Source organism: Eucyclogobius newberryi, unplaced genomic scaffold (assembly GCF_026437365.1).
Source record: "Eucyclogobius newberryi isolate DKJ021-1_F unplaced genomic scaffold, fEucNew1.0.hap1 SCAF_7, whole genome shotgun sequence".
In the NCBI taxonomy this organism is placed as follows: Eukaryota; Metazoa; Chordata; class Actinopteri; order Gobiiformes; family Gobiidae; genus Eucyclogobius; species Eucyclogobius newberryi.
Genome location: NW_027316389.1, coordinates 35958564 through 35970699, shown reverse-complemented (window position 1 = coordinate 35970699; position 12136 = coordinate 35958564). Strand labels below are relative to the sequence as shown.

Here is a 12136-nt window from a genome sequence, read left to right as displayed (position 1 = left end):
CATGGCTGAGCTCACGGTGGAGCGGAGGTGGTCCAGGACCAGCCGCTCCAGTGTCTTCATCAGATGGGACGTGAGAGCCACCGGCCTGAAGCTGTGGAGGTCTTTGGCGCGTGGTGTCTTGGGCACAGGTACCAAGATATACCTAGTACATCTAGGACAAGGCTCCTGCACATGGCGTGCTCAGTGAATGTCTCAGACAATGGGGAACAGAGGATGATGAGGTGCTGGAGGGACCGTCATGGGAGGACAAGCCCCTACATGGGACTGGATGTAGGAACCACCATAACTGAAGTGGCTGATATCACAAAATCCTAGATCTGGAGCAGGACCATCATCTATGGCCCTTCAAGTGGCTTCACTATACTGAGCATCCAGGTCACACACATCAGCGTGCGTGGCTTAATGGTTATCGAGGCCCAGGAGCCTGCAGCCCTCAACGCCAAAAGCTACAAAACAGCATCCATCATCTGTTAATTTGTGTTTTTCATGAGTCAAAAAACCCCACCTAAGCCTTGAGGTTGTGGTCCTTCAATGAAATGGGTAGGTCTTTCTAAACCATTCCATCCTCCTACAAAGGCTGCGCCAACTGGGTGTTGAGGGCTCTGCACTTGACTGGCTCACATCCTACCTCACCAACAGGCAAGAGTTCATTTCCCTCTCCGTTCACTCATCCACCCTCTCCCCAGTAACGCAGGGGTCCCCCAGGGCTCAGTCCTCGGCCCCCTCCTCTTCATCTGCTACATCTTCCCCCTTGGTCACATCCTCCGCCAACTCAACCTGGACTTTCACTGCTACGCTGACGACACCCAGATATACCTCACCACCAAATCCACCCAAAACCCTCCCCTCAGCCACATTGAAACCTGCATCTCTACAATAAAATCATGGCTCACTCTCAACTTCCTCAAACTGAACAGTGACAAAACAGAGCTCCTCCTCATTGGCACCAAATCCACTCTCAATAAAACTGGTCCCTTTTCACTCAGCATCGACACCTCGACCATCACCCCCTCTACCCTGGTACGCAATCTCGGTGTCATCATGGACCCCACCCTCTCCTTCACTCCCCATGTCAGCCATATTGTCAAGACCTCATACTTCCACCTCCGCCGCATCGCCAAAATCCGACACTGCCTCACCCTCCCCGCTGCTGAATCCCTCATCCATGCCTTCATCTCCTCCCGCCTTGACTACTGCAACTCCCTCCTCACTGGCATCTCCTCCCATTCCCTCCATAGACTCCAAATGGTCCAAAACTCCGCTGCCCGCCTCCTCACCCACACCCGGTCCCGTGATCACATCACTCCCGTTCTCCGCTCTCTCCACTGGCTCCCCATCAAGCAGCGCATAAACTTTAAAATACTCCTCCTCACCTTCAAAGCTCTTCACCACCTTGCCCCCCCCTACCTGTCTGACCTCCTCATCCCCCAGCGCCCCACCCGAGCTCTCCGATCCTCCTCCTCTCTCACCCTGACTGCACCAACATCCCGACTCAAAACTTTTGGCGACAGAGCATTCTCCCGAACAGCACCCCGACTCTGGAACTCCCTCCCCCAACCTGTCCGCCACTCTCCCTCACTCACAACATTCAAATCCCGCCTAAAAACATACCTCTTCACCCAAGCCTATGACCTCCCCTACCCCTAGCCTCCTCTACCCCATTGCCTACACTTCTACCCCCTGTTACATCCCCATCTTTTTCTCTCTACTTCTTCTGTCTTGTTTATTTTATCTGTATATTAATGTGTTCTGTACGTGTTGTCCCCCCTGTCTGTAAATACCCCCCCCTTTTTTATTATGTTCAGCGTCTTTGGGTCACTGAAAAGCGCCATATAAATAAAAGTTATTATTATTATTATTATTATTAAACCCTAAGGGAGGTTGCCAGTAAGTGAGATTTTGTTTCCAGAGTGACATATTTATTTTTGTTATGTTTGTATGTAGTTTTGTTCTTTTTGATTATCGATATCATAAAGAGCCCCAATATTCTTAGCACTTTAAATAAACAAAGCCAGCTAACATAATCAAAAACTTTCTTATTATCCAAAATAATTATTCCAGCTTTTGTTTTGTTGCTTTTGTATGATAATATGTTGATAAATCCCGATTGATCGTTGTGAATTAAATTTGGGATTATTCATTCCAGGCTTTTGGAAATAATTGCTAGTTCACGTTCTGGATTGAAATTGGTCTGAATGAGGCAGAATTCAGTCAATCTTTCCCTTCTTTCTCAGTTATTAGAGATATGATGCTTCCTTCCAGCTCGGGGAATCTGATTTTAGGGCATTTTTCAAGTTGATAAAAGGAGCCCAGCAGGTGTTTCTTTTAAAGCTTTATACCAATCTGCGGTGATCCTTGGAGACTTATTGTTTTTTAGTATCTTGATTGCACCCTGTATTTCAGCTCCTAATTTTTTATTTTTTTATTTTGTCGATCAAATGGAAATTGTTCAAATAGAGATTGTATTTGGAAGATTATTTGTCTTATCTTTTATTTTAAAAAAGTTGCTCTTTTGGCTTGTCCAGCCCCACAGAATAACCCATAAAGAAATGATAGATCCAATATTCAGTGACATGTCATGTGATCCTGCTGAGAACAGCTTTAATCCAGGGTAAGTGACCAATTTGTCGACCATGAATTCTCTGAAATCTGCACTTGATGTTGCAGCTCGTTAAAATGGAAGGTCATTAGGCCAAAACGAGCCTCTCCATGGTACATGGTACAAAGAACTTCGTTCACAAAATTAGAGAGACCTCTATGTTGCCTCCACAAGGAAGAATCCCTGAAAGCATGGAAAACCTGCCTACTGTCCTATAAGGCCCAAACTAATCTCCATGAGACAAATTAAAGGTTCTGCAGAGAGTATGTATGTATGTAGTTATTTTTTGTGTGTGTGAGTGTAATGGCATTCTGTGGAACATTCCAGGCAAGTCTCCATGGAGGTGACCGATCCCCGACCAGAAAAGTTACATTGTGCACCTTTAAATGGTTTGTCATTAAATAGGTGTTTTGAGGTTTGATAGTAGGTTTACGTTTGATATTTTGTTTTGTTCCTAAGAAGAAGCCAAATCCCAATATGAAATATTATAGCCATTTCAATTTCATTGTTGAAATGACAAACCTTTGGGGCAGTATTTCTTATTTTTACAATTTACATTTTTTTGTGCAGTATTTATTTTTTCCATTGCATACACTGAACTGGAACACAAGAGTATTTGTTTTACAAATGATACCGTATGAAATTCAAAAATATCATTGACATTCCCAATGTCATTGACATTCACATATATTGTTGCAGGTTCCTCCAGAGCAGTTCTGTGACATCATATGGGCCGGAGACCTGCACTACAAGAATCACCAGTGTGACTTTCTGGCTGCATATGTGGCAGTCTGCTACACTCATCAAGTGTGCATCAACTGGAGAAGACCTAATTTTTGCCGTAAGGGACAAAAACAAAACCAAAGCAAATCTGACCGCATGTCATTAACATGTAGCTGTAACTGTTTCATTGTATGTGTTCTGCAGCTTTACGGTGCCCCCCTGGAAAAGAGTACCAACCCTGTGTCAGCACATGCACCAGCCGCACTTGTCTGAATAAGGACTATTACGAGGAGACCACCTGCTCTTTTATCCGAGAGGAGTGTGTGTGCCGTCCCGGAACCATCCTGCATCGTGCAGACTCGCCCTTCTGTGTCACAGAGGATCGCTGTGGTCAGTCCGAGCTTCATTGTAGTCAAAGTGTCCATTTATGCACTCTATTGTCAAATATCAAGGGCTGAGAATCTAAATGGCGTAAAATAGTATCAAAAAGTGTAATTTTTAGCAATATAAATATTAATAATAATAGATAATAGGATAATATAATATGAATTGAACCAGAATCAGAAAAGGTCTTATTGCCATTGTAACTGAACAAAATTCACAAACTAGGAACTTGCAGCATATAACAATATATAATTATAATAATAATAATAATAATAATAATAATAATAATAATAATAATAATGATAATAATAGAATAATGTCAAGACTATGCTAAACTAAGAAAAAAAAAGGACATACAAATAAAATATATGTAGAAAAAAAAACAATACAATATATTATACAACAAGATTTAATGCCAGACTGTAGAACACCCCGGGCAAAGCAATATATCCCCATGGAGACAAGCAAGAGCACCTTAATGATGACTCTTCTTTAGATTCTCTCACCCTACATACTGTACGATGTGTCTATTGTGTATCTGTATATACTATAGTCACATAGTGCTAAAGAATGTACTCTATGCCTCTGTGTATGTGTGCTGGGATTTCCAGTGTGCACAGATAATGAGGGGAACCCGCGGGCCCCAGGCGAAGTGTGGAACGGCTCTCTGCGCAGCTGCTGTCTGTACAAGTGCATGGAGAACGGCTCTGTGGTCTCTGTGGAGCCAGACTGTGACACTGTTCCCTCTCCTCTGTGTGAGAGAGAGGGCGAGTATGTGCTGGACGTGCTGGAGGAGGGCGTCTGCTGCCCCAAGAAGATCTGTGGTCAGTTAGACACTCATTCTTCTCTTAATGACACCTGTAGTACATATCTGATTCATCTGGTGAATCTTACTGATATTTGTAGAATGCAATATGACCATTTGTGACAATGAAGCACCGCCTTGTGACAACGGAAACCGGCTGGTGATTGGTTACAGTGCCATGTCGTGCTGCCCAGAGTACAGATGTGGTGAGAACATTGACATGCATTAAAGGCAGATTTGTCATTTGCAACAGCATTTGAATTGACTTAAAACTGATATTTGTCTTTTCAGAATGTGACCCAATGGCCTGCCCCCCAGTGTCCTCCCCTGAATGCAGGGAGGACCAGTTCCTGGTGGAGGTCAGAGGTTCAAAATCCTGCTGCTATTCTTACCTGTGCGGTAAGTTTTAATGGCTGACATTGGGCCCTTTAACTTTTGAGGTCAAGCTGGTGTTCGCAGTCCTTACCACATGTCCCTTGTTCTGTGTGTGCAGTGTGTGAGTCATGTATTGAGCCTATTCCGTCCTGTTCCAATGGAGAACTTCTGGCTGTGGATCTGAACACAACTAACAGTTGTTGTCCACACTATCATTGTGGTACGAATGCTGCCCCTGGCACTAGATACATGTATGGTTGTTTAGAGACTAATATTGTTTCTCTATTGTGCAGTGTGTGATGTAAACCTGTGTTTGGAGTCTTCTGTGAGCTGTGCTCTGGGCCTCTCTCTGATCAGAACAATGGTTCCAGGACACTGCTGCCCGCAGTATCACTGTGGTACACACTGACCCAGCATATTACCCTTGTGCCCTCTAAACACTTGTCTGATTACTTATTATACATGTTGTGGTGTTGCTTGCATATGTATAAAGAAAAACAATCATATTACCAGTATTACTTGATGAAATTAAATTATATTAATAATCATGACATGTAATTGAACTCTTTTTGTTGCCGTCAGAATGCCAATGTGACGACAACTCCCTTCCCAACTGTAAAATAGTAAGTTACAAAATGAAATGCAAAATATCCTAAAACAAATAAATGAGTAACTTTTGAAATAAGTGAAGTTGATAATAAGTTTTTTAAAAAAGTACTGTATGCTTTTAGGGAGAGGTGATGGTGGAGCTTCCAGAAAACAATGGGGACTGTGACTGCCCTCTACATGCATGCCGTAAGTCCATTTGAAGGATTTTTGTGATATTATTTTAATAATAAGATGGGGTGCACGGTGGCAAAGGCGGTTAGTGCTCTTGCCTACCAAGAAGGAGATCATGGGTTCGATTCCCCCAACCAGACCAATATCACATCACATCTCTCTGGGTGGAGTCTGCATGTCCTCCCCGTGTTACCGTGGGTTGTCCGGCTTCCTCCCACTGTCCAAAGACATGCATGTGTTAGGTAAAATTGGTGACTCTAAATTGCCCCTAGTGAATGACTGTGAGAGTGAATAGCTGTCTGTAATGTCTATGTCTCTGTGTTAGCCCTGCGACAAGTTGGCCACTGTCCATGGTCTAAGGCAGGCGTGTCCAATCTTTTTCACCAAGGGCCGCATTTTGAAACTTAAACAGGGCAGAGGGCCACAAACCACTTGACAATGTCGAATTTGTTGAATGACAAAGTGAATTATTATAAATTTTGCATTTGACGTAATTGCGATGAGCCTCCACACCTTTAATTAGACTTGGAACATTAATATTAGGTTGGTATAACATTAATATGCCTGAATTTTCTCAATTTCACAGTAAAAAGTACAACTTTTTGTTGTTTGGACCAACATAGCAGGACACTGGAGGGCCAACAAAAAATGGTCTGAGGGCCGCATTTGGCCCCCGGGCCCTAGTTTGGACATGCCTGGTCTAAGGCCTAAGGCCCGAAGTCACTGGGATAGGCTCCAGTCACCCGCGACCCTGAAAGGGAACAAGCGGTAGAAAATGGATGGATAACATACTATATGCAGTATAAATGATGGCATGCTGGTATTCCACAGGAAAAGCAGACGTGTGCCTGTTCCAGGGAGTGACTGTTCTAGGGCCTGGCCAGTCTCTAGTGCAGTATTTCGAGGGAGAGATGTGCTACACTGTACACTGTTTGCAACGCAAGGACCCCGACACAGGCTTCTTTGCTATGGAGATCAGCTCAGTCAACTGCTCTCAGAAATGTGGACCTGTATGTATCAAAGATATAGCAGTAGGAGATTTTTCTGAAAATTCTTCATGACGCCTTTTGTGTTTTTTCAGCATCAGATTTATGTCCAATCCACAGACACCCAAGTCTGCTGTGGTGCATGTAAAAACATCTCTTGCACTTTCACCAATGAAAACGGGACCACAGAACTTTTCGCTGTAAGACTCAACCAGAGATGATCCTTTGCTCTTCTGCATGACAATGCCTTGATATTTGCACACTTGCTCTTGTAGGCAGGGAGTTCGTGGGTAGAGAACTGCACACGTTTTGACTGTATGGAAACAAGTGTAGGGGCAGTGGTCCTCGCCTCTGGGGTCATATGTCCCCCATTCAATGACACAGAATGTGTTCAGGTCGGCTCCCTTTTTCAAAGAACTGTTCCATGTATCCTTTTCATGTTATTAATGATTTGACTTTGAAATATCCCTCTCTCAGAACGGTGGTGTGGTTCAAAGTTACGTGGATGGATGCTGCAGGACATGTAAGTCACAAACTAATGCTTTGGGTAGTGCTTTGAGCGGTGGATCCAAGCGGTGAGCGCCTTGTTGCCTGGCAGTGGGAGGGGCTTGTTGGCTGTTGGTTGGGGGCGTGGGCTGGTGTGAACTGAAGGTTCAATTTGCCACAACTTATAATACCCCATCAGATATCCAACCATTATCAGAGTGTGAGAGGACAGACATTGAAAAAGATAGTATCTTAATGGCCTTCTACATGTTTTGTACTTCCTGTATGGTCTATGCTTTCCCAGTCCTTTGAGTTGAATGTGTAAGTTTGAGACATTGAAATGGTTTTGGTCTCTGTGCAGCCCTGCTTGCTTGCTTCAGCCTGGATCTTGCCGTTTGGTGAATGACAGGTGCAGTGGTTCAACTTTATCCTGCTGTGCTTTTTGTCTTTACTGAATGATTGCAATGCCTGGCTGGGTCCAATAACTCCCGAGTCCCAACCATGTGCATGCAGGCTGCACTCACTGCATTCTGAATTATGTGCACTTTGCTTTTCAAAACAAAGCATCATTCTTTGTGTTTTTTGAACTCAATAATTGTGATTCCGCCAGGTTCTGGAGTGGGTGTTTTACCATTTACCGTTAATCCAGTTACTCCCACTGGTAGTACTAACTGTGACACAGGTACCATCACCCTCAACTTTCACATTTAGCACCCATGTCTGCATGCTACCCCTGTGTTCGTAAAGATAACGCTTTTGCTGGCATAAAATGTGTCATAAAATAATGTTACTGTATGCACTAGTCCTGTAATTTAATATTTTAGTCCCAGAACACCCCCCCGACATATCAGTCTGAACGCTCTACTGCTAGGCAACAAAGAGACAGACAAATTTGTTTTGTGTCTGACCTTTTTATATACAGACATTACTCAAGTGAATATTTATATTGTTTTTTGCTTGTACTTGTACTTGCCTGTTACAACATCACCAGCAGGAATAATGTATGTTATTACCAATATGGCGGTGATCATTTTATGTATCTCATTTATAGGTAAAGAAGATGGCAAAACATGCAAACGCGTGGCAATTAGAACCACCATACGAAAAGATGACTGCCGGAGCAATGCACCTGTGAGAAACACTACAGCTGAATCTGTATCCCTCGTTGTGTTTTTCTTATTGTTTTAGCGCTCTGTTTTTGTCTTGTGGTACTGTGCAGGTGACTGTCTATTCCTGTGATGGGAAATGCCCCTCCGCTACCATATTCAACTTCAATATCAACAGTCATGCTCGCTTCTGTAAATGCTGCCGGGAGAGTGGGCTACAAACACGCTCAGTCACACTCTATTGCTCCCGAAATGCCACTGTGGTGGAGTACACCTTCCAGGAACCTCTAGACTGCTCATGTCAGTGGAACTAAAACTCATGACAGCATGTGTGAACGAGTGCCACGTTTAAACCGCTCATGGACTGACCCTGCCACAGTAGTGTTGGAGCTGTATGTTTCACTTCCACTTGTCCTCTGCACTTTAGTGAACTGTAGCCCAGCCTGTGCAAGCCTCATTTTGGTAGTGCTACACTGTCATTAGCTGATGTACCTATATTATCATTTAATGCAACCAGTGTTCTATTTTTATATCTATTTTTATATCTGTCTTTGCAAAATGTTGACGCTTTGATTATTGTAAATTGCTATCTCTGACTATCAACTAGTAATTGTACATTTTGAAAAAGCTTAGAATAATAAAGAATTTCTTTACAAACACAATTTTGTCTTGCCCCCTAATATGTCCTTGACACTCAGTGATGTAAGTAAACACGCAGCCGCCTGAGTCAGCCTCCTCACCCTGACGGGAGCTGCACTTTGACCTGGAGCCGTTATTGCTGTGGTGGAGTCACCTTTAATACCAACATCCCTCACTCGACTGTTATATGAGTCAGCCTTATTTCTCTCTCTTCACATGCCGATCATTCCACACTGGCCACTGCCTCTGCCACAAACACCAAAATGAAGAGGGGACGTCTTGCATGGCTGTCAGTGATATGCAAACTTGTCTCGGTCCCACTGCTCCCACCTCTCCTACCTTCCTTACATTCTCCTCAGCAAGTGGGCTGAACCATAAACGCTCCTCTCCCATTCATTATACAGGCTGGAGATGTCTTTCGCATAAGACAATGTCTTGTAGAGTGAGGCACTGAGGGCCTATGAATGTTTACTCTGCTCTCATGACATGGCATGTAATTAACAGCTTTGAGGCGTTAGCTTTAGTAAAATTAAATTTGAAGACAAGTAAATCCAAAGTGTCTGGCGTTATTTCAGCCAGGGATCTAAAGACTTTGGGACTTTCTGAAGCTTCTGTTTTGAGTGACCTGAAGAGCCGTGACTTCTCATTGTGGACGCTGTATCCCGGGTAACACTGTGACTTGGAAAACTGAATTTCGATGGGTGGAACACAGCATCTTCTAATATTGGCAAGAGTTTGTCAGGTAAGTAACACTGCAGCACAAATTCCCATCATAACATTAGGAAATATATATATTTTTACTGTCAGGTGGTTTGGCTGACATGTGAGCGACATTCCAGTCCTACAGAAGTTGAGATAGCATTTCATCCCTTTTCCAACACTCAGGATGCTGACAGCTTCCTTGTCACCTGCAGGACTGCAAGTCTCCAGCTGGTAGGACACACAAGACCATCAGACATATGAAGAAAATAAATATAGACCAAAAGTCTTGCAAAACACTATGCAAGGTAATACTGATAAACAGACAAATTTAAACTTTTGAAGTAGAATAACAGTAATAAAAATGGCATAATTGACTTAATAAAAAAGAAACACAATCTTAAGCCGTAATTTTTTTAATATTATTCTTCCACTTTCATCCTTCATATGTTGTCAAAGTAAATGCTTTTTAATCAAAATTGTCTGATTGCTGTGTCAGTCCAGTAATACCCCTGCTCAGATGCATCTTGTAACTGCATGTGAACGTGCATACCACGTACTGCATGTGTTTTCCACTACAATCATCAATGTACCAAGTTATTAAAGCATGTTTTATTCAGTAATTCATGTATTCTTGTAGTAATTTGTAACTAGAATTTCCAAACAGCTACACATCTGTAAATTGACTCACCCCCAGTGGGACAGTTCTTAAAACAAAAGGGTTGCAGGCTTGGATATAACCCATTTATTAAACGTTTGTATTTAGCTCAAGAGAGTACAACCCTCACCTCTTTATGGCTGAGTTTTCGTATTTATCTTTTTAAAAGTTGGTACAAATGGGAGATTTGTGCAAAAAGCTGAAGGACCAATCAAAAGTCCCCATTTTGCCTCTGGAATTGAATGCTGCACTTGCCTGAATGTCTTCCTTGTCTTAAACACCACCTTCATGTCCAAGGTGCACGAGGAGCCCGTGGATCGCTCGTCATGTACTCCTGATTGCACGCTGGCTTTCCACGTTGAAGATTCGAGAGGTTATCGAGTCACGCTGAGGGCCAGGATTAATAACAGAACGCTCGCAGAGAAGACTTTTGATTTCAGTGAGTACCAGCCAACAATTCGCCTCTGATTACACCATTCACAGTCATGATTGAACTATTGTGTCGTGTTTAGGCCCAGTGTCTCTGACCAGCTTCCATCTATCTAGCACAACCACATCTGTGTCCTTAGCATGGAGCCTCTCCAGGAAACACCGTCTGTCCAGTCTGACTGTGCATGACCTCAACATTCATTCTGTAATCAGGAGAGTTAACATACACTCGACACTGGAGCAGTCCCATTACACTGTCAAAGGGGTTCCACCAGGAGCTCGCGTCAAGGTTGCAGTCATGGTGTCTGCGTCTCTGAAGCATCCTAATGTGACCTTGAAGCAGCATCTCAGTATGGCTATACAGACAGGTAAAAGTGAAGAATTTTTGAAATATACAAAAGTAGCCTGTATGAATTGACTGACTTATATCTTTTGCTGGTAAGTCATTGCCTTGTCGATCTGAAGGGAGGGGCTAACTGCACTGAACCTATCTGTTGTATTGGGCCTATATTTGTACTTTTTAGCATATCGTTAGAGTATCCCTAATTTTATTTGCTTATTCAGCATAAGCCAGTGTGAGAATACAGACAAAACTAAAATGGGAACTGCACATAACGGGACAACCAAAAACAGTCCCAACAATTTTGTCAGAGCTTATCAGTCATTCTACACAATCGGCAGTGGCCATGAAAACTCCATATAAATGTCTCTAGTTGTCACTGAACCACCCTGAGGTGTGAGCCGTCACCTCAGTCATATTTGACATTTGGTTTGGCTTAGGCCTAAGGATTTCAAGTGGTTTCAGTTTTCACTTTAGACCTCCATTTCTGTTCAGGGGTGTCTTTCCTCTCAAACCACAGTTCTCTTTTGACTGACCCTATCCCTATCAGAGTGACTGAACCAGCTATATAAAGTTAACAGAATTCTATTTTCTTTTAACGTGGAATTTACCTGGATGAATGAGTCCAGTTCAATTCATTTCAATTTATTTTTGTAACGCCCAAAATCACAATAGCAGTTGCCTTGATGCGCCACAGTGAAAAACAGATTCAAGAAAATGTTCATAGGAATTTAGTCATTTCCAAGCATCCCTTGTCCCGAGACAAATGTCCCAACATCCCTTGTCCCGAGACAAATGTCCCAACATCCCTTGTCCCGAGACAAATGTCCCAACATCCCTTGTCCCGAGACAAATGTCCCAACATCCCTTGTCCCGAGACAAATGTCCCAATATCCCTTGTCCTGAGACAAATGTCCCAACATCCCTTGTCCTGAGACAAATTCCCAACATCCCTTGTCCTGAGACAAATGTCCCAGCATCCCTTGTCCTGAGACAAATGTCCCAACGTCCTCTGTCCTATAACCCTCATGGTAACTACAAAACCACACCCAGGGGAATTCTGTGTCATCCAAATATTTTGATTTTGAAAGTCTTCTCTGTCAGCACAGATAAACCAAGGGGAAATT

The 12136-nt window shown here is 43.1% G+C and overlaps 2 protein-coding genes across 3 annotated transcripts in view; both read left to right on the top strand.

Annotated features, from left to right (window-relative positions):
• otogl (otogelin-like) overlaps positions 1 to 8906 on the top strand; it is a 30846-nt gene extending 21940 nt beyond the window's left edge. Inside the window, exons 43-58 of one of the 2 annotated variants that reach the window (XM_072435231.1) lie at positions 3299 to 3440; positions 3527 to 3712; positions 4318 to 4530; positions 4613 to 4717; positions 4803 to 4910; positions 5005 to 5106; positions 5180 to 5284; positions 5469 to 5509; positions 5618 to 5681; positions 6498 to 6676; positions 6748 to 6852; positions 6928 to 7047; positions 7130 to 7175; positions 7749 to 7820; positions 8190 to 8269; positions 8358 to 8906. In XM_072435231.1, the coding sequence (XP_072291332.1) occupies positions 3299 to 3440; positions 3527 to 3712; positions 4318 to 4530; positions 4613 to 4717; positions 4803 to 4910; positions 5005 to 5106; positions 5180 to 5284; positions 5469 to 5509; positions 5618 to 5681; positions 6498 to 6676; positions 6748 to 6852; positions 6928 to 7047; positions 7130 to 7175; positions 7749 to 7820; positions 8190 to 8269; positions 8358 to 8558 (1869 nt within the window). In that variant the 3' untranslated portion in view covers positions 8559 to 8906. The remainder of the gene's footprint in view (positions 1 to 3298; positions 3441 to 3526; positions 3713 to 4317; positions 4531 to 4612; positions 4718 to 4802; positions 4911 to 5004; positions 5107 to 5179; positions 5285 to 5468; positions 5510 to 5617; positions 5682 to 6497; positions 6677 to 6747; positions 6853 to 6927; positions 7048 to 7129; positions 7176 to 7748; positions 7821 to 8189; positions 8270 to 8357) is intronic. The other variant, XM_072435232.1, reaches the window with a different exon arrangement.
• Positions 8907 to 9558: 652 nt separating this feature from the next.
• ptprq (protein tyrosine phosphatase receptor type Q) overlaps positions 9559 to 12136 on the top strand; it is a 92977-nt gene continuing 90399 nt past the window's right edge. The window contains exons 1-4 of the mRNA XM_072434454.1: positions 9559 to 9625; positions 9691 to 9816; positions 10538 to 10679; positions 10753 to 11037. Coding sequence (XP_072290555.1) covers positions 9581 to 9625; positions 9691 to 9816; positions 10538 to 10679; positions 10753 to 11037 — 598 coding nt within the window. The 5' untranslated portion in view covers positions 9559 to 9580. The remainder of the gene's footprint in view (positions 9626 to 9690; positions 9817 to 10537; positions 10680 to 10752; positions 11038 to 12136) is intronic.